The sequence below is a fragment of the Perna viridis genome, chromosome 4 (assembly GCF_037379345.1).
Source record: "Perna viridis isolate PV_CMFRI_1.1 ecotype Kerala chromosome 4, ASM3737934v1, whole genome shotgun sequence".
NCBI classification, from domain to species: domain Eukaryota; kingdom Metazoa; phylum Mollusca; class Bivalvia; order Mytilida; family Mytilidae; genus Perna; species Perna viridis.
The window spans coordinates 775,969-796,605 of record NC_142448.1 but is presented as its reverse complement, the minus strand read 5'-3'; the positions used below and the strand labels follow the sequence as shown (position 1 = coordinate 796,605).

General features: G+C 32.6%; 1 protein-coding gene across 30 annotated transcripts in view; it reads right to left on the bottom strand.

The window, feature by feature from the left end:
- The window catches only part of LOC148618361 (calcium-activated potassium channel slowpoke-like), a 64,595-nt gene that overhangs the window by 2,356 nt on the left and 41,602 nt on the right, over positions 1-20,637 (bottom strand). For 2 of the 30 annotated variants that reach the window (XM_088577170.1, XM_088577190.1), the window contains 13 exons: positions 20,462-20,497; positions 19,485-19,508; positions 18,802-18,855; positions 17,853-17,922; positions 15,024-15,062; positions 13,614-13,773; positions 11,588-11,812; positions 10,481-10,688; positions 9,801-9,899; positions 9,006-9,136; positions 7,389-7,583; positions 6,447-6,617; positions 3,958-4,018 (listed from right to left, as the gene is read on the bottom strand). In XM_088577170.1, the coding sequence (XP_088433296.1) occupies positions 3,958-4,018; positions 6,447-6,617; positions 7,389-7,583; positions 9,006-9,136; positions 9,801-9,899; positions 10,481-10,688; positions 11,588-11,812; positions 13,614-13,773; positions 15,024-15,062; positions 17,853-17,922; positions 18,802-18,855; positions 19,485-19,508; positions 20,462-20,497 (1,473 nt within the window). Of the gene's footprint in view, positions 1-266; positions 294-1,223; positions 1,261-3,957; positions 4,019-6,446; positions 6,618-7,388; positions 7,584-9,005; positions 9,137-9,800; positions 9,900-10,480; positions 10,689-11,587; positions 11,813-13,613; positions 13,774-15,023; positions 15,063-15,859; positions 15,968-17,852; positions 17,923-18,801; positions 18,856-19,484; positions 19,509-20,461; positions 20,498-20,637 lie in introns of all 30 variants that reach the window. The other 28 variants (XM_088577188.1, XM_088577185.1, XM_088577160.1 and 25 more) reach the window with 27 other exon arrangements.

Here is a 20,637-nt window from a genome sequence, read left to right as displayed (position 1 = left end):
GTAAGCAAGGTTGACCTCTGTGGTACAACGAACATGTATTTTAATATTAAAGTAAAAAATAAGCCACGCAAACTGTAAAATAGAAATACTCTCAAACACCTGACACAATACAATACATCGGTATAAAATAACATCTCTTGATTCTATTGGTTAATGCTATTACATCCCTTGATACTATTGGTTAATGCTATCTCATGCCTTGATTCTATTGGTTAATGCTATTTCATGCAAAACAGTGTTATACTGTGAAACAACAATAGTTTTACCTTTCAATGACTCGGGTAACGATTTAACTGTTAAAATGATAAAAAGATTTTTTTACTATTCAGTATAATTAGCATTTTTTTCATGTCGATTTATTTTTTTAGACTGTTCATGATAAAAAGGAAACGTTTTATATCCTACTCTGTAAGCAAAGCTGATGTTTGCGCCTTTCTAATCCCTTTTCTTATAATTTTTTTCTTGCAACACATCGACGCTACTTCTAGTAAGAAAGGTACAGGTATGCATATAAACCCTCGGCAACCCTTACCGAGCATCTCCTTGCATATAAACCCTCGGTAACCCTTACCGAGCATCTCCTTGCATACAAATCTTCGGCAACCCTTACCGACCATCTACGTGCATACTAGTCTTCGAAAACCCTTACCAACCATAAACCAGGAAGGCCTATCTAACTTAATTCAAATACTCAACAACCCTTACAAGAATTGTACCTGCATTCAAATACTTGGCAACCCTCACCGACCATCTATCTACGTACAAATCCTCGGCAACCCTTACCCATAACAAGAAAGGCCCATCTACCTGTATACAAATACCTAGCAGCTCTTACCGACCATAAACCAGAAAGGGCAACCTACTAGCATACAAATCCCAATCATGTACTTGCATACAAATCCTCGACAACCCTTCCCAACCATAAACCTGAAAAGCCCACCTATCGGCATACAAATTATCTGCAAACTTTACCAACCTACCTCCCTACGGATCAAACGCTAGGATGGCGTGTTTATATGTAAAGTGCTATTTGTTTTAAAGGATAAACCCAGTAAGTGTTATCACATAGAATGAAAAATCCGTTTTTTTTTTCTTCAAATCAATAGATTACGTCTGAACCAGAATTTTATTCTGATTGCCTCCGATTGTCTTACTGGGTGTTAAAATAGACAACGTGCATTCAAACAGTTAGTCTGGTTAGTGTTAAAAACCCAAACTATTACCTTCATGAAGTTCATTTCTCAATTAGTTTCAACAGTTCTGTAAATCAATAACGATCATAAGCTTTACAAGTAACAAACAAAAATGACAAGCACACAATATCATAATAGGTGAAAACAATACTGCTGTGTGATATGTATTTTATAAGTTCGGGTGCTGTTTGTGTTGAAGGGAATGAAATAACTCAAATGAAGTAATATTTGTTGACATTTTCAGTTTGTTGAATAAATATTGTATAGCGTGATCTTGAAAACCTGTTCGTCCTGGGACGTTTTATCCTAAAATAGAGCATTTATGCACATATACATTTTGCTTATAATGGATTAAATGAAATAGGAGAAATGATTCCTTAAAATGTAAATAATGAAAAAAAAAGTTTTTTGATTGATTTGATTTAAAAAAAATGTAAATTAATTTTATAAAAGAATACATCCGATTTTTCCATATATTTAAAAGAATAGACTTTCAGATGCAATTTATCCTTCAATGTTAACGATAATACGATATGACACTGGCAAAGAAACGTGGACAAATATGATTTGTCTAAAGTCAGAATAATTTTCATTCAGAAGACCCAGTGTATATGAGATTCATATTGATGTGATTTTTGTTAAAATGACTTGAATTCTATAAACACGTTACATTTCTGTCATACTCAAGTAAAATGATGGTTTATTTCCAAACTCGTATACAAAAAAAATCTCATATAAGTGACCCTATAGTGATCAGTCTTTATCCCATTGTTAATTCCTGGAAAATGTTGACTGAAGCCAAATTAAATCGTCTACCTTCATTTCCCTAACCATTTTTTAGACTTTCGATGATTATATATTTCATAGATGACCAACATATTATACATGCACCATGTCAATAGCTTCTAAAATAATCAGCAAATAATCTATTGATACTACAGAAAAAGTGCATTAAACAGTGAATGTAAAAAAAATGTATCCCACTCAATTAAGTGTCTACTTGTTGATGGTAATGTAACTCACTAGGTATGTCGAAATTCTGCTGATTATAATGAGCTTAGAAAAGTAGTAACATAAGGGGATATCAATAATACCAACCTCATTAATAATAACCAGGGAAACCTGGTGTCTGTAAAGTAGCTTTTCTTCTATCAGTTGATAAAATTCATATTTCTTCAGAAATGGTATAGTATCTTCGTTGTGTATATGGAGCAACTTTTTTTAAATAGATTTTCTTTTTCTATTTACTCTTAACTAATAAACTGTATTGAAATACTTACTTTCAAACTAAAGATTACATACTTTAAAATGTTTAAAAATAAGAATCTAAAACACTTATGACATCTTAATTTTTGTCATAATTTTGGGCAAAAAAAAGGTTCCTGTCTCTACTCCTTTTTGACCACACATATCATAAATTTAACCCATAAAGGTTTTCTCGCAACCTAAACTAATAAATCTTCTTAGATTACCCCCAAAGAACTTGAGATAAAGGATACTACAGACACTGTAAGGTCAGCCTCATATCTTGACCTACACTTACAAATCAATGGTAAAAGAAAACTTTTGACCAAACTTTACGACAAACATGTTGACTTTTCATTCAGAATTGTCAACTTTCCTTTCATCTGTGGCAACATCCCTTCAGCACCTGCGTATGGAGTGTTCATATCACAACTCACACTTTATGCCAGAGCTCGCCTAGAAACTACGCAGACTTTTTGTATCCCGCTAGAACTCTAACAAATAGGCTTCTGGAACAGGGTTATGTTGCTATAAGATTGAAGTCACCACTACAGAAGTTTTATGGTCGTCATCATGAACTCGTGGATCGTTATGGTGTATCCATCTGCACCATGAAAACTGATTAATTCGACGGGTCATAGTTTTCTTTTCCTCGTTTGTCTACCCTGGACTTGACTTTTTATTAGCAACTCGGCGGGTGTTCCTAGAAAAGCAGAGAATGTTTACCCTACCGAAGCACCAGGTCCATGCTCCCAGTTTTTCGTGGAGTCTGAGTTGCTCATTTGCTTTTGTTACTTTGTATGTATGATTTTAGTTACTTTATGTTCTTTGTTGTGTATGTCTGTTTTCCATGTCTGGCCTTTGTCCCTGGATTACATTCTTTTGATTACCGCTATAACCTTGGTTCCCTTGATTACTCTTAAATTGTCTATATAACCTAAATGCACTAGAATATACACATTTCTTTAAAAATTGAGATTTATGAAATTTTGAAATGCCACCAATTAATATTTAACCACTGAATGATATGTGGTGTTTGCCAGCCTGCCAGAACCTTTTATGTTATACAGATAAAATGAAGTAATTTGATATCATTTCAGCAATCACCATATGAGAAATCAAGGGAATGCTCTCTTAAGGATGTTTGCTGCTCATTTTTGTCAGATGTTCGGACTCCTCTGGTTCAATCTATTTCATAGCATCACTATTTTTGCCCAGTGACCTCCACTCTTTTCTAATAATTTTATTAAACACACCTTAAAATTTTATTTGAGATGTTTTTTAATGAAATTCTTGCTATTTCTTTAGAGTTTTTAGCAAATAAAAGCTACTATGTTGAAAACAATAGAAAATCCAAAGAAATCTTTAATCACCCTTTATAATGTTTTCTTTAAATTAAATATCTACATTATCGCAAGTGAACTTTTGACCCTTTTGAGAAATTGTATTGTAGGATATGATAAGTAATCAGCAGAATTTGACCACACGGATATAAGGTTGATAAAGAATCATATCTTACTTTTTTCGTTGAGAGTAGGCTTTGGACCTTGAGAAAAATTGCATGGAACAAGACAGAAAACCTGAATAGAATAGAAAGCATATAAAATACATCAAGAAAAGTGTGCAAGATATAAAACTAAAATACAGTAAGAAATTCCAAGACATGATTAGGGAACCCAAGTAATCACAAAACAGTTAGTTTTTTTTACACAAATATATTACATAACCCATTCTTTGGTGTATGTGTAGTTCTTGGTAGAGATTCCTCATACTTTGTTAAAAAAAACAATTCCAAATGATCTTCCAAATATACTGCCGAAGATGTTTTCAAAATACTGGATTTTTTTGTCAACAACATATTTGTCCGGTGTGGTGGACACATTTTTCAACAAACGGTCAGCATTCTAATGGGAACAAATTGTGCTCCTCTACTGGCTGACCTATTCCTTCCCTCTTATGATGCTGACTTTAAAGCTGATCTGATCCAAAAGAAGGAACATCGTTTGGCTTGATCTTTTGATCTCAGTTTTCACAATATAGATGACGTATTTTCATTAAACAATCCTAGTTTCAGGAATTTTATAAATTGCATATACCCCAAAGAACTTGAGATAAAGGATACCACAGACACTTTGAAGTCAGCCTCATATCTTAACCTACACTTTGAGATCGATGGTAAAGGAAAACTATTGACCAAACTTTACCACAAACGTGTTGACTTTTCATCCTGTATTGTCAACTTTCCTTTCATCTGTGGCAACATCCCTTCAGCACCTACGTATGGAATTTTCATATCAAAACTCATATATTATGCCAGAGCTTGCCGTAACTATGCAGACGTTTCATATTGCACTAGACTTCTTACAATCAGGCTTCTGGAACAGGGTTATGTTGCTATAAGATTGAAGTCATCACTACAGAAGTTTAATGGCCGTCATCATGAACTCCTGTATCATTAAAGTGTATCCTTTTGAACGATGAAAACTGATTTGTTCAACGTATCATAGTTTTCCTTTCCACTTACGTGTACCTTGGACTCGACTTTTTATGAGGAAATCGGTGGATGTTTCTAGAAAGGCAGAAAATGTTTACTCTACCGATGCACCTGGTCCGTGCTTCCAGTTTTAAGTAGTCCGAGTTTCTCATTAATTTCTGTTACTTTGTATGTATTATTTTGGTTATTTTATGTTCTTTGTTGTGTGTTTCTGTTTTCCATGTCTGGTCTATGTCCCTGGTTTACATTCTCTTGGATTCCGCTTAAATCTTGGTTTCCTTGATTACTCTTGATCAACCCCATTTGATTATGGTAGTAATTCTTAGTAATACACCAAATCTAAATCTAAAGTTACACATAACATTTACACTTTATTGAACAAATAATGAAGAATATAAAAATGAAAGGGCTATCTATCTTGTCCCTGAAACTTCTTCTCATTGTTCAATATCATTCCATTGATCAAATTTAGACAAAAAAATTGTTGAAAATGAAATTTAGAATTCATATTTAATGATTTACAATAAAATAATGAATGAGAGAAGTTCTAAACAAATTCAACTGGAACTCCTCAACTTTCTCTTAACACAAAAGGCACTAACGGCAGAATTTGTCCAATCTGATTGAAAAAATATATATTACCTGGTTTAATGTTTTCACCATTTCTATTTTTGTTAGCTCCTTACTTTGTGCCAAAATTCTGGGAAGAGTTATTGTTCTTTATTTCTAGTGATATCTGACTACCAACTGGTGGATGGAACTTATTTGATATGCATATCACTACAATTCTGGCAAAGTTTTCAAGAAGAAATTATTCTCCTTTCTACATGCAATGTTATTTTTGTGTAGCAGAAATGATTGAAACAAACTCTGAAGACCAATTCACTTCCTCATTACTTTTTATCAACAATATGACAGATGTGACGATTGACAATTAAAATTTGAAATATATAAATAAAAAGTTATAGCGTAAGTAGCCTAAAAAAAACTGACGTGTTCAAAATCATTAGGAATAGCTAATATACGTCTTGTTAAAACATTCATTACAATGACGTTTAAAACTATATATGTATCTTTAAACTAATACATCTACTATAAAAGAAAAAAAGATTGATTTGTAGAAATGACAACATTCAGCAGAACAATAAGCCAAAAACTTTAATCAACTAAAATAAAAATAAATATTAACAATACAAATTTACATAGATAATATTCAGAATATTTGTGTGCATTTCTATTGTAATTTTATTATTTTATAACATAATAAGAAATTTAATTATACTTCTATAACATCCTATTCAAGTACAAATGAATATTCATCAGTGGAAGTATTTATAGTAACACAACAATCTATTCTTAATTTTATGAAAGAAATAAAAGCAATAATACTAACAGTATGTCATATAAGGATTTAACCAGGGAAAATAAAACCTCTAATTTATCATCTATTTCTGTAAAAGCTTGTTAATAATGATCATCTCTTCATGAGTTAAAAGGAGATAACTGCAACAAACCTGATCTGTGGAGTATAATTTGAAACTAGCCTCTGGATTGGTTATCACATATCGTTTGGATGAAGGACTTGTCTGCGATTCACTAGTATCACGGAAACGGTACAAGCCAATAATCAGTATTCCTAATTTCTTTAAAGCATATAAAAATAAATCTCCATAGCTCCCCTCCTCCTAAAAGGTGTACAAAACATAAATAGCAATACTCTTTCAAAGTAGAACAAGCAAAGTACAAAAAATCCTCCTAGTAATGTTAACATAATTGTGTGCATAATTGTATTGTAGCAGATAATTCTTTGTTTTTCTACAAATGTGTATGTATGTGTGTGTGTGTGTGTGTGATTGCACTGTAGCATATAACTCTTTGATACTCTACTATTAGTATTCTGTAAAAAATAATTCTTTGTTTCTCTACTACTGTGTGTGTATGTGTGTAAGTATTCTGTAACAAATAGTTCTTTGTTTCTCTACTACTGTGTGTGTATGTGTGTAAGTATTCTGTAACAAATAGTTCTTTGTTTCTCTACTACTGTGTGTGTATGTGTGTAAGTATTCTGTAACAAATAGTTCTTTGTTTCTTTACTACTGTGTGTGTATGTGTGTAAATATTCTGTAACAAATAATTCTTTGTTTCTCTACTATTGTGTGTGTGTGAGTGTGTGTGTGTGTGTGTATGTATTCTGCAGCAGACAATTCTTTGTTTCTCTACTACTGTGTATGTGTTAAATTGTACTGTAGCAAATAATTATTTGTTTTTCTATTTTGTGTGTGTTTCCCTGTCTAAGATTCTGTTTTATTTGATGAACATCTTGATTTCGTCTTTTTTCAAATGCAATAAAATTCATGGGACAGATCATAAACATGATACAGTAAACTTAGTGCCCTAATGGAAGACATAAAAGCATACCACCATAAAAAAACCTTTTCTTTAAACTCTACACTTACCCCAAACCCTGAGAGTGGACCTTCAAATAATGAAAGCTGTGCTACTCTGCATCTATCTCTATTGGCTAATACACTGGGAGTACAGTATCCACCCCTCATACCTGCACCCTCAGCCAATATTTGTTCTAATTCTGGTGTAGCTCCACCAGTGACTAGAGTTCTGATTAAAGTTAATGCATTATCATTGAAATAACTCTGAAAAGACAAATAACATTGTTTTTTTTTAATGTTTTATCTCTTATCCACAAATACATATTTTCAAGACTTGGTTTATCTAAAGGCATAAACATTTTGAAATAATTTCAAACAAACATTGTTAATATTGGCATGATGACGTTAGTCCAGTAGAAAACAATTATCTGGCTACTGCAACACAAAAAAATCAAAGTGCTGTAAGCACTGGAGACTTTTTATTCTTATGAAAATTATAGCATGAAAAAAATTCAAAGATCGAAGACTACATGATGTAAAATAAAAACTCTTATTATACATTAGCATTTCCTATATTACATAATTTTACAAATTGGTTCCAACACAATAACAATAATTGGTTTAGGTCCATGCATATACAGATATATATACATGTATAAAAATTTCAGTTACAATATACTGAGACCTGAATTTGAAGACATTTTATTCTTTCTTGATTCTAAACAGTTCGATATGAATTTGTATTAAGTATGTCTATTAAAATTGTTATTGTTTAGATTTAGATCATTTTTTTGTAAATTGTTCATTTTATTTAAATGTTTTTTTTAAATTTGAATAAAATATAGGCAAGTTCCTGACATAAACCATTGACATAAAGTATAATAATCCTGAAGGATCAAAAACAAAAAAATGGATATTCAACTGCTGTAATTATATGTGAGGTTTTGAGCCATCTAGTGCCATTCATGTACATTAATACTGCAAAAAATTTAATTGAGCTACCAAAATGCATTGACAGTACATTTTTTTGATGATATACGGTCACTGACAGTATATAATACTTTAGCTTGGCCTACTTTCCTACCCTTGCATCGACGACCTGTTTATCATAGAATCACTATCATGGGCCACTAGTGGGAAGAAATGCAATAAACACATTTTACTTTTAAAACTTGATAAAGATTGCAGTATAACGACAATAAGAATGAGCAAGCCAAGCTTACTGGTATAAATTGGTGTACCACATACAGGTATGTTACTTACTGTACTGATGAGAAAGCCAATTTACTGGTATTAGATGGTGAACCACATACAGGTATATTACTAACTATACCAATGAGAGAGCTAAACTTACTGGTATTAGATAGTGTACTACATACAGGGGTGTTACTTACTGTACCAATGACATGAGAGAGCCAATTTACTGGTATCAGATGGTGTTACAGACCTTTCATTAAGAGGCAGTACCAGGTACTTTCACCCTTCTAAGCTATTGAAAGGTACCTCCTGAATTTAAAGTTTCATACATGATTATAAAAGGAAATAATGAAAATGTGCCTTGTATAAAGCCAAAGGTACCTGCATTGCAAAAAATTAATGAAACCCCTGGGTGTTACTTATTGGACTAATGAATGAGCCAAACCTACTGGTATTAGATGGTGTACCACATACAGGTATGTTACTTACTGTACTCATGAGAGAGTCAAGCACACTGACAGCAAAAGCTGTACCACAGGCGAATGGTTGTGTCATATATAGTGGAGTATCTGGATCATCTTCATCATCCTGATCCAAAAACTGTACATTGGAGTCATTAGCTGAAAAAAAAAAACTTTTACAGTTTTTATTGAAATAATAGAAGAATGAACAATTAAATAAAGTTAACTTTGGGAAACATATCTAAATTTTAAATCTTTACTCCACATTTTGATAATGTAAAGAAGATCATTTGTAAAATAGAATAAGATTAACTGGCTTACCTAAGTCTGTGATCAGTGGAACATTGGAACCAAATACTGAACCACGCCTGGTTTACCAATTCTGTGATCAGTGGAACATTGGAACCAAATACTGAACCATGCCTGGTTTACCAATTCTGTGATGAGTGGAACATTAGAACCACATACGGAACCATGCCTGGCTTACCTTATTCTGTGATGAGTGGAACATTAGAACCACATATGGAACCGTGCCTGGCTTACATAACTCTGTGATGAGTGGAATGTTAGAACCACATACGGAACCATGCCTGGTTTACCTAACTCTGTGATGAGTGGAACATTAGAACCACATACAGAACCACGCCTGGCTTACCTAACTCTGTGATGAGTGGAACATTAGAACCACATATGGAACTGTGCCTGGCTTACCTAACTCTGTGATGAGTGGAATGTTAGAACCACATACAGAATCATGCCTGGCTTACCTAACTCTGTGATGAATGGAACATTAGAACCACATACAGAACCACGCCTGGCTTACCTAACTCTGTGATGAGTGGAACATTAGAACCACATACGGAACCACGCCGGGATTGTTTCGCTGGACTTCCTATAGGTGAAAATCCTGGAGGCAGAAAACCTATCAAAAGAAGAAAAAGTTATACAGATTTACATAGATGTAGCTTATAAATATATAGTAGCTTTGGATTTAGATTTTATTTCAACTTATGGTAATAGATCCATTTCATCACCATTTGTCAGCCTCTATGTACACCTTGAGTGTAATGACTACATGAATACAACCATTTATCTAGATCAAAGAGCAAATAAATTCTTGGTCAGATGTCAATAAATATTTTTAAATAGCGTGATAAATTCCTTATGTATCACCATACTTACCAACCTGACCCATGAACTCAAATAAATCACTTCCCTCAACTGGAAGCCCCAAACAGATGATACCAACTGCTTCTTAATTTGGACTTAAAAGATGTAAAACCCTTAAATTTGATTACCTCCCCTTGCAGATATCCCTTTTATTGTCATTCATGCTCATCTACATATCCTTCATCAAAATTCATAGGCCCCCCTAGGAGAAAATGTAAACATGCAATGTTATGCAATAAAAAATCTCCCCTTTCAGGTATTCAACAATAATGAACTTCCTTATCTCTTTCATGTGCCTGACCATGTACATACACTTCTTGATGATATACTGACCTCCAACCCCACCACCTTGAGCAGATGCCTGTAATAGTCCTATACTGTCATCAAATGTCATTGCCTTTATATTTAGTGAGCATAGAATAGCTTCCTTATCCACGAGATGTGGATCATCTAAGTTTTTGTCCTTAGCGGATAATATCACACACATATCACAGAGATTAACATTTACAGCACGTAAGTTTGCACGATTCAGTGGTGAACCCTGAAAAAAAGGAAAAGCATAATTGAGTATTAACATTGAGCAATTAAATGTATAAGTGAAATTCTTGTTACTCCATGTTCTATATTAACTATGACTTACTTTAAAATACAGGTTTTGATCATAAGAAAGTGAAAGTACATAAGTTTGTATATAAACCTTTCTCTCTATTCAACCCTAAAATACAACCTATTATCTCTTCTAAAACAGGTAATATGATATTGATTAAAATAGCCTTGTGATATACATGTAATTACATTATTGAATCATTTTAATACATTAGAACCTTCACATCATAACTTCCTTTTACCAAAACCAACTAGGCTTTATATTTAGTACTGAGCCATCAGCCTTGACCAGAAATAAAAACTGTTGGCTGCAACATATGATTCAAATAGTTTGATAAACATTCAGTAAAATGATTCAAGTAGTTGGATAAACATTCTGTAAAATGATTCAAACAGTTGGATAAACTTTCTGTAAAATGATTCAAATAGTTTGATAGAGTAAATCAAGGGAACCAAGGTTATAGCGGTAATCAAAAGAATGTAATCAGGGACAAAGACCAGACATAGAAAACAGACGTACACAATTGATAAACATTCTGTAAAATGTATATCATGTATATGTTGATTTGATTAAATTCAAAGAATATTGCAAAACTGATAATTAATATTTTTTAAGCAAACACAGAAGTTGCTTTTTAGGTTTTCTATTGCAACTTTTGACAGTTACCTACGTAAGACGTTGTACACTATTGTATATGAAAATTTATCCTTGATTTATAAGTTGCAAGTAACTATTTATTGATGTGTTGCCAAAAGACTCAATTTGTGACTGTCAAATCCATGATGGACAATACAAAATCTACAAATGCTGTATATATTTATCAGCTAACTTACAGGTAATATTGAAAGCTTTGGAAAGTTCTGTAAAGTTTTCCATTCTCGCTTTAGATATTCCTGGTTTCCAACAATCACCACATGCTTTAGCTCTTTATAGTGAAAGTTGCTGGCCCGCAATGGCATGACTAAATTACGTAACCCAATCAGAGGTGATCTGTCATCAGCAAACAAACATACAACAACATGGTTACAGAGAACTGTCATTGAGGCTTTGTCACGGTCCTGTAAAAATCAAGAACTCTGATTGAGGCCCTGTCATGGACCTGTGAAAATTAAACATACTACAATGATGTTATAGAGTTAAACAGACCTTGTTGTATACCCTACATGTCCTGTTAAATAGACCGTGTTGTAGACCCTACCTGTCCTGTTAAACAGACCTTGTTGTAGACCCTGTTAAACAGACCGTGTTGTAGACCCTACCTGTCCTGTTAAACAGACCTTGTTGTAGACCCTGTTAAACAGACCGTGTTGTAGACCCTACATGTCCTGTTAAACAGACTGTGTTGTAGACCCTACATGTCCTGTTAAACAGACTGTGTTGTAGACCCTACCTGTCCTGTTAAACAGACCTTGTTGTAGACCCTACAAGTCCTGTTAAACAGACCTTGTTGTAGACCCTGTTAAACAGACCGTGTTGTAGACCCTACCTGTCCTGTTAAACAGACTGTGTTGTAGACCCTACCTGTCCTGTTAAACAGACTGTGTTGTAGACCCTACATGTCCTGTTAAACAGACCTTGTTGTAGACCCTACCAGTCCTGTTAAACAGACCTTGTTGTAGACCCTATCTGTCCTGTTAAATAGACCTTGTTGTAGACCCTACCTGTCCTGTTAAATAGACCTTGTTGTAGACCCTACCTGTCCTGTTAAACAGACCTTGTTGTAGACCCTACATGTCCTGTTAAACAGACCTTGTTGTAGACCCTACCTGTCCTGTTAAATAGACCTTGTTGTAGACCCTACCTGTCCTGTTAAACAGACCTTGTTGTAGACCCTATCTGTCCTATAAATTTCTGCCTTAAGAACAATTTGTTTCATAAAAACATACAATGATCTATCACAGGAAATGAATGATGTTTTACCAACTTGTCATTGGGATATAAAGAGTTAATCTTCATGATCACAAATAAACACCTTCGCTGAGTGCAGCATCATAACACCACAGCATGTTGAACTCGGTTCACTTTAAGCATGTGTGGTCATAATATTAATTTTTAACACACTTGAGCAAAGGGACTTACAGATAATTATGGAGGACACAACAACTGGTTTGGACATAATGTAAGTCAAAATTTGAAATTCAATATTAAAGGTGAAAAAGTTTTCTTCTTTCAGTGTGTTAATTAGAGACCTTTATCTTCAATACCTGTAAGCAAAATGCATTTAAAATTTTCATCAGGAAGTTTTATTTTTAAAAAATTGACAAAAATTGAAAGAACTTCTTGATACCAATGAAACATTCCCATCCATTAGATAAATACATACCATGACAGCAGTATCTAATGAACAAGAGGGACACAAAAGAAAGATTATCATGAAATCCGATAAATACATACCATGACAGCAGTGTCTAATGGACCAAAAAGGCACCAATGAAACATTCCCATAGAATCAGATAAATACATACCATGACAGCAGTGTCTAATGGACGAGAGAGACACCAATGAAACATTCCATAGAATCAGATAAATACATACCATTACAGCAGTGTCTAATGGACGAGAGAGACACCAATGTCATGGTATGTATTTATCTGATTCTATGGAATGTTTCATTGGTGCCCTTTTCATCCATTAGATACTGCTGTCATGGTATGTATTTATCTGATTCTATGGGAAGGGCACCAATGAAACATTCCATAGAATCAGATACTTACTTACCATGACAGCAGTGTCTAATGGACAATAGAGGCACCAATGAAACATTCCCATAGAATCAGATAAATACATACCATTACAGCAGTGTCGAATGGACGAGAGAGACACCAATGAAACATTCCATAGAATCAGATAAATACATACCATGACAGCAGTGTCTAATGGACGAGAAGGGCACCAATGAAACATTCCCGTAGAATCAAACTTTCTGGGTTCTTCACCAGGGGCAACACTCTGATCATTCTGGGTGTCAACTGGCTCCTTTTCAAGGAGAGGTAACTGTTGTTTACTGGGACTTGTTGGCCTAGAAATAAATAACAAACAAATTTTTTCATTATAATTAAAAAAATGAATGCAAATACATGTACCTTCAAAGTAATGGTAGACATCAAATGATTAAATAATGATCAATGTATGGCATTCAGCCACATAATGTGGAACATATGTATTCAACACAGAAAATAGCACTTAACACAATAAAGATAGCAATAAAAAGCTTTATTTACATATTTTTTTATCTGATATAAAGACTAAATATTAATGGTATGTGGTCCATGTATTTGTATATGTGTGTTTTATGTGGCAGTCAAGGAATATTAATTTAATGAACTATTTACGACATAGAGTAATTTAAAACTGACAAGTATGAAAATAAAATAAAATCTTGAAAGTGAACTAAGCAGTTCATGCTTTGTGCTAGTTAACATAGAAACCTCAGCCAACACCATCTACGTAATAAAATAAATCTAGTGTGTTTTCATTTCAGCATAGAATAAGTGAAGTGGTGAAGCCAATAATGACATAAACTTAACCTATAAAAAACAAGTACATCTTTTACTCTTTCATTTTTCATCTGTGTATTTCAAGTCATTAAAATATTATTCTATATCTGTTTTTCCGTAAAAAAACATATTACAGATATAAAGTCAGGTGAAAGAAGTCAAAAATAAAAACAAAACCAACAATCATTTGCAACCTTAAATGTAATAGTGGACTGGAAACCAGTACAATAGTGAAAGTTTTAAACCAGAAATCAATATTTCGAAAAAAAATATGTTTAAATAAAATGTTTAACAGAAAACAGCTTGACATTACCACAGAGATCTTACACTGAACTGTTGTGGCATGCATGAATACCATTTAAGCTCCAAATCTGCATTATGGTTAAATGCTTAACACAGGATAAGAATTTGAGCAGGATCAAAGTGTCCTCTTTTTCACCCCAAATTCTAAAAAAGTTATAACCTTAAAAATCAATCCCAGCCTTCCTTTTGGGATATGGCACCTTGTTCAATTTCAAACAATCTATTCACTTTTACGGAAGTAATTGTCTGAACATCAAATGTCTATGGATGGCAACAGCATGATACCATTATACAACCATATTTTTGCCTTTGTACAAAAATAAAAAATAAATGTGATTATAATGACAGTGACATATCCTCTACCATCTATCAGTTGACAACAGTGATGACAAGTTTATGTGACTCTAGCTATACATCTAGCATAATTAAGCAGATATGCAAATGATTCCAATAAAGTGTGATTTCTTACTCCTTTTGTGCTGATTTCGACCAAAGCTGTGCTAAAGCCCTGTGGGATGAATATATAATGTATTAGTTAGGACTTAAAAAGCTTAGCTACAAGCAACATGTTATAACTATTGATGGAAGGTGGTGAGTTGGTATTACAATGAACTGTAAAAATACAGATTACAGACTTAACAGCTCACTTCAAAAAGAAAGAACTTATATACTGCTGAATATTAAAAAGAACAAGTATCTGAAAGTTCTAAATTAAGAAACATTTATAAAAATTGTCTAATATTGGGTGTCATTTAATGGATAAAGGTAGCAGTAAATATCTGTAGACATTTACAACAAAGCACTACAACAAATAGCATCAGTATGTTATTGTTCACTATATACACAAGTGTGACAGATATATCATTGTCTGTATCTATGTATAAGACAGATATATCATTGTCTGTATCTAGGTGAAGTGTTGATCTTTTGAACCAGGCATTGACCGGGCAAACACCCAATGTTCTGATTAACAATAGAAGGAGTGAATGGTGACATATCTCAGTAGACACATAGCAAGTCTTAACAAGCATCATAAGATTGGGAGAAAACACTCACGACAGGTACTAAACCTTAATTAAAATAAGGCCATTGGTATAGTAATAGATGTCAGGAAACATAGGTATCTGGTCTTAGTGGAAAATCTATTATGATTCTACATCAAACAGATCCAAACTCTTTAAAATTCTAAGTCACAATGAAAGGTATATCTAAAGGGGTAGGCCAAACTTAAGCATTTACAGACCACATTATTTATAAGCTTCTAAGTTCATTCCATCTACTGACACAATAACCATGCATGTTTACATTGCTAGTCTTGGTCCACGCAGAGAGCCAGAAGAATTTTTCCCTTTAGAGAAAGGAAAGGAGAAGACATTTGAGATCTTGTCTTCAGTATCCTCAAACTCATCAGGGCTGGAAAATATCAATGTTATCAGTGAGTTCAAAGTTTACTACTTTTTCATTATCAGGCAGTTTTGTAACATTAACAACTCCTACAGTAATAATACATTCTAAATAACTATCATCAATATCTTCTGTCTCCTACTTATCATCATTCTGGGAATATTTAAGATCATACATGTCCATCTTCATAGCTTCTGTCTTGGCCCTCAAAACTTTATACTACATATAAACTAATCAGGGCTTAAAAATATCACTATTTACAATTAGATAGGCTGCGAAGGTAAGAATGGAAACAACCAATGGTAGATAAACACTGAAATCCATCAAAGTCAAGAATTTTCTCTAGCTAAGATGATCTTGTCCAAACTAAAGTAACAACATCAATGGTTCATTTATCATCACTGAATGTAGAAAATAATACTTCACTGATGGTATGTAGATTAACTCCTATAATTTACAATTACACACTAAAACACACTTAAATTTTATTTTGTTTGACATGAACACAAGAAAATTTTTCAACTAGCAGGATTTTCCACTTGCCCTACGGGCCCCAGTCCTTGAAATCCAGCTTGCCTGTGTAAATTTTAGCACAGCATGGGCAATCGGGGGTCCCCTTATTTCAAACCCTAGGTTAAGATTATAGCTGAGTTTGTAATCAAAGTAAAAAATATTTAAAGAAAAAAAATTACTATTGACTTGAAGCAGGACATGTCTGCAACTTCAAACAATATTAGATTAATAAAATTACAATTGTTATTTATACCCCCAATGATTGAATATCCCTTCTTTATCGAATAAAGTCAATAGGTTCTGATTCCCAAATAGTCAGTAAATAGAAGAGTCTTCAAAATTTTCAGACACCACTCACAAAATAAATGGTAAATTAAATGACCATATACATTTCTTTACATTTGCCTAACTCTGTCACACCTTTACATTTGCCTAACTCTGTCACACCTTTACATTTGCCTTTACATTTGCCTAACTCTGTCACACTTTTACATTTGCCTAACTCTGTCACACTTTTACATTTGCCTAACTCTGTCACACCTTTACATTTGCCTAACTCTGTCACACCTTTACATTTGCCTAACTCTGTCACACCTTTACATTTGTCTAACTCTGTCACACCTTTAAACATACCATAAATGTATTTAAAAAAAAAGATAAAGTATGAGTAAATTAGATCAACAACAAGGTATCCCCCTAGTGATCTACACTTTAACACAGGGAACTAGGTATCCCTACCCCCAGTGATCTACACTGTAACACAGGGAACTAGGTACCCTGCAGTGATCTACACTGTAACACAGGGAACTAGATATCCCCCCAGTGATCTACACTGTAACACAGGAAACTAGGTATCCCCCCCAGTGATCTACACTGTAACACAGGGAACTAGGTATCCCCATCCCCAGTGATCTACACTGTAACACAGGTAACTAGGTATCCCCACCCCCAGTGATTTACACTGTAACACAGGGAATACACCGATTCCATTCTAGCAGTAATTGTCAGATTGCCTTATACTTTACTATTTTTCCAAATCATCCCTTTCCAGTAAAAATTTCAGAGTTAAAAAAAATCATTTAAATATGAAAAATTCTTTCCCTTTACTTTTTCTTTATAATTTATTAGAACAACACAAAGTCTTACACATTTTCAATTCTAACCAACAAAATATTAAGTTAATTTAGATAATATATCTGAATATGATTAGTTGGCAAACAAAGGTATATGTAATTAGGCCCACCAAAGGATGAACACTATTACCATCTGCTTTAAAGGAAATGGGAGATAATACTGATTTTTATCACTATCTAGAAATGATAATGGTAATTTTGAACAGTCAAGGACAGTACGTGATTTATGGAGATTTACTGAGACTTACCCTGCATTTAAAGCAGTATTCATCTTTACTGAAGATTTCCTTCTGTCTTTATTCATCATTGGATTGGCCGCTATAAAAAATAGAATTTATATTCACTGTAATATGATGTCAAGTTTGTTTACTGTAATTACCTGTTCATTATAGTGTTTGTTTAGATCAGCATCAGTAAGCTTTGTATTTTTATAAGATGTTTATTTTCAAAATCAAAGCCTGTAGAAAAGTTTCATAATATGAATGTACATCACTCTAAAACAATAAATATAAATCACTTTACAACAATTCATAACAACAATCAATGTATATTGCAATCTCTTTGACACTGAATAAGTTTTCAATGATACAAATGTAACCAAGTATTCCCAACACCATGTAAACACACACTGCTATCCTATTTAAGGTAATAAAACTATTTAAAAAATATTATACACATAAAAAATATGCATATTAAGATTATATTATAATAGACCACAATCTGTGAGATCATTACTAAGTCTACAAATGTATTGGTGCAAAACAAGGCCATTCCACTTTCAGTTTCATCAAAAGATACTTTATTATCTCATTTACATACTAACTTTGGAGCCTTTAAAATCTAAAATTATTCCTTAGCACTTCCTGGTTATAAGTTAAAACATCAAATATCTAATATGTAACATCTATATGTAATTATTAATAATATCCATGAAATATCATGAAATTACATTCAGTTCAATAAGATTATAAAAGAAAATTTGCACACATGCAAATTATATCCAGAAATTAGCAAGTGACTAAATGGTTCATTGTTAAATGGAAAATGAAAGTTCTATGTTTTAAGTTAGTAGATCTACCTACAAAGAATTAGTTGTTCCAAGCTGTCTCCCTTGATATTAAAGTGTACCACTATTATATAATTATTGTTAATTGCATTTTACTATTTTCCTGAATATATTGTATGTTGTTAACTCACATAAAGGACCAATTCTAGGTCTTAATGATTTATAGCTCAGAAATCTCTTCAATGCTAAAATACAATATCATACAATAATGATATAGAACTTGCTTCATCACACATACATGTCATATATAACCATTTATTTGCATACATTAGCTTCAGCACATGTAAATATCACATTTATATCAACATTCACTAGTCTCAATATCAAATGTTTATTTCACATACAGATGTATATGTAAATGACCTAAAAAAAAACAATGGGAAGTGCCAGGCAGTAACGATAGGTGATTTTCTGTGAATTGTTAGCATAAAACTGGACATAGATTTCAACTAGGCCTGACAAAAAAGATCTACAGATGTATAGGATTACCCCCACTGTATTACAGAAGAATTATTTCCCCTAGAACATAAATTGTATATATATTGTATCCCAAATAATCCTTGATTAATGTATAAGTCTTCATGGAAATTGAAATAAATATTTCTAAAATGTGTATTGAAATTTCTTTTTCCTTTATCAAGTTGAAATGATAATGAACTCTGAAATTTTGCAAGGGTTTTTTCTTCTGTTGTTGATTAGATAAAACTAAATCTTATGTAGGTAATATATTAATGAACATTGGTTACAACAAATGTGAAAGGCATATAAACGTGTTAATAATAACATAGTCTACCATGTTTTTTCATGCGCTCACCAGCTTTGAATAATGAGTGGGTCCCTGTTATAAACACAAAATCATTTATGATTAACTTTTAGTTTGTATGTCTTAGTTTAATGTCTCTTTAATCAAATATAAAACTATGTTAAATTTGCCAGTGTCTTTAAATCTACTGGTACTTAAAATTCTTAAGCCATTCAATCAACCTGACCCAGTTAAAATTTGTGCAATATGAACATCTCATAAGAAAAAAATATTAACTTATAAAATGTAACAGGTTAAGGAAACTTAAAAAAAATGATTGTACATCAATGTGTTGTGTCTTCTACAATAATGAAGGAAAAATTAAACAAGAATTGTAGCATGTGACACAATGTTATACTATTTACTATAAACATAATCAAAGTGTTTGAGTTCAGTTCTTTAACAACAGACAGATTATCTTTGACTATACACACTGATAATGAAAATATTTATTTTGATAGTTGTGTCTTAAAATCTGATGATTTACTTACAGACCAATGAATATTAATCTATGTACATAAACATGTGAGATTCTAAATTGAAAATTAAAAATAAAATCTCCATTTTAGGATTTCTTTTCTTCTAATCATATAAAATCTGCAGGATATTAATTACAATATTAAATTTATTTGGTACTTCTAATGAGATACATGTGTTATAAAAAAATCCATCAGAATATATTCAACATTTAACAGACATAATACAGTTATTACTGAAAACAACAGTATAAGGATATTGTGTACCATTTTCAGAGAAGTCTAACACTACTCTATAAAGGTAGTTTGATACATCTTTGAGTTTAATATGCTGTAATCAATAGAAGACATTCATAACCAAAAACCATGCAAAGATTCAATGAAATGAAAAACTAAACAAATTTTGTATATTTATTGTGGCTCCGAGTTTAAAAATTATTTTCTGAAAAACATATTAGAGAAAAATTAATAAAAAATGAAGAGACAAAAATACAACATAAAAAGTTAACAAACCTATGACAGCTGTTGCTCCTTTCTTGAATAATGCCACTAATTAAAAAAAGAAAGATAATCAAAATTACCTCCCCTGATATACCAGTCTAACAGTGGTTGAGTCTTACACATATTCGGGTCTGTGGAAATGATTTCTGTTACTACAGAAAAAAATACATGCAATGATGGACAAATTC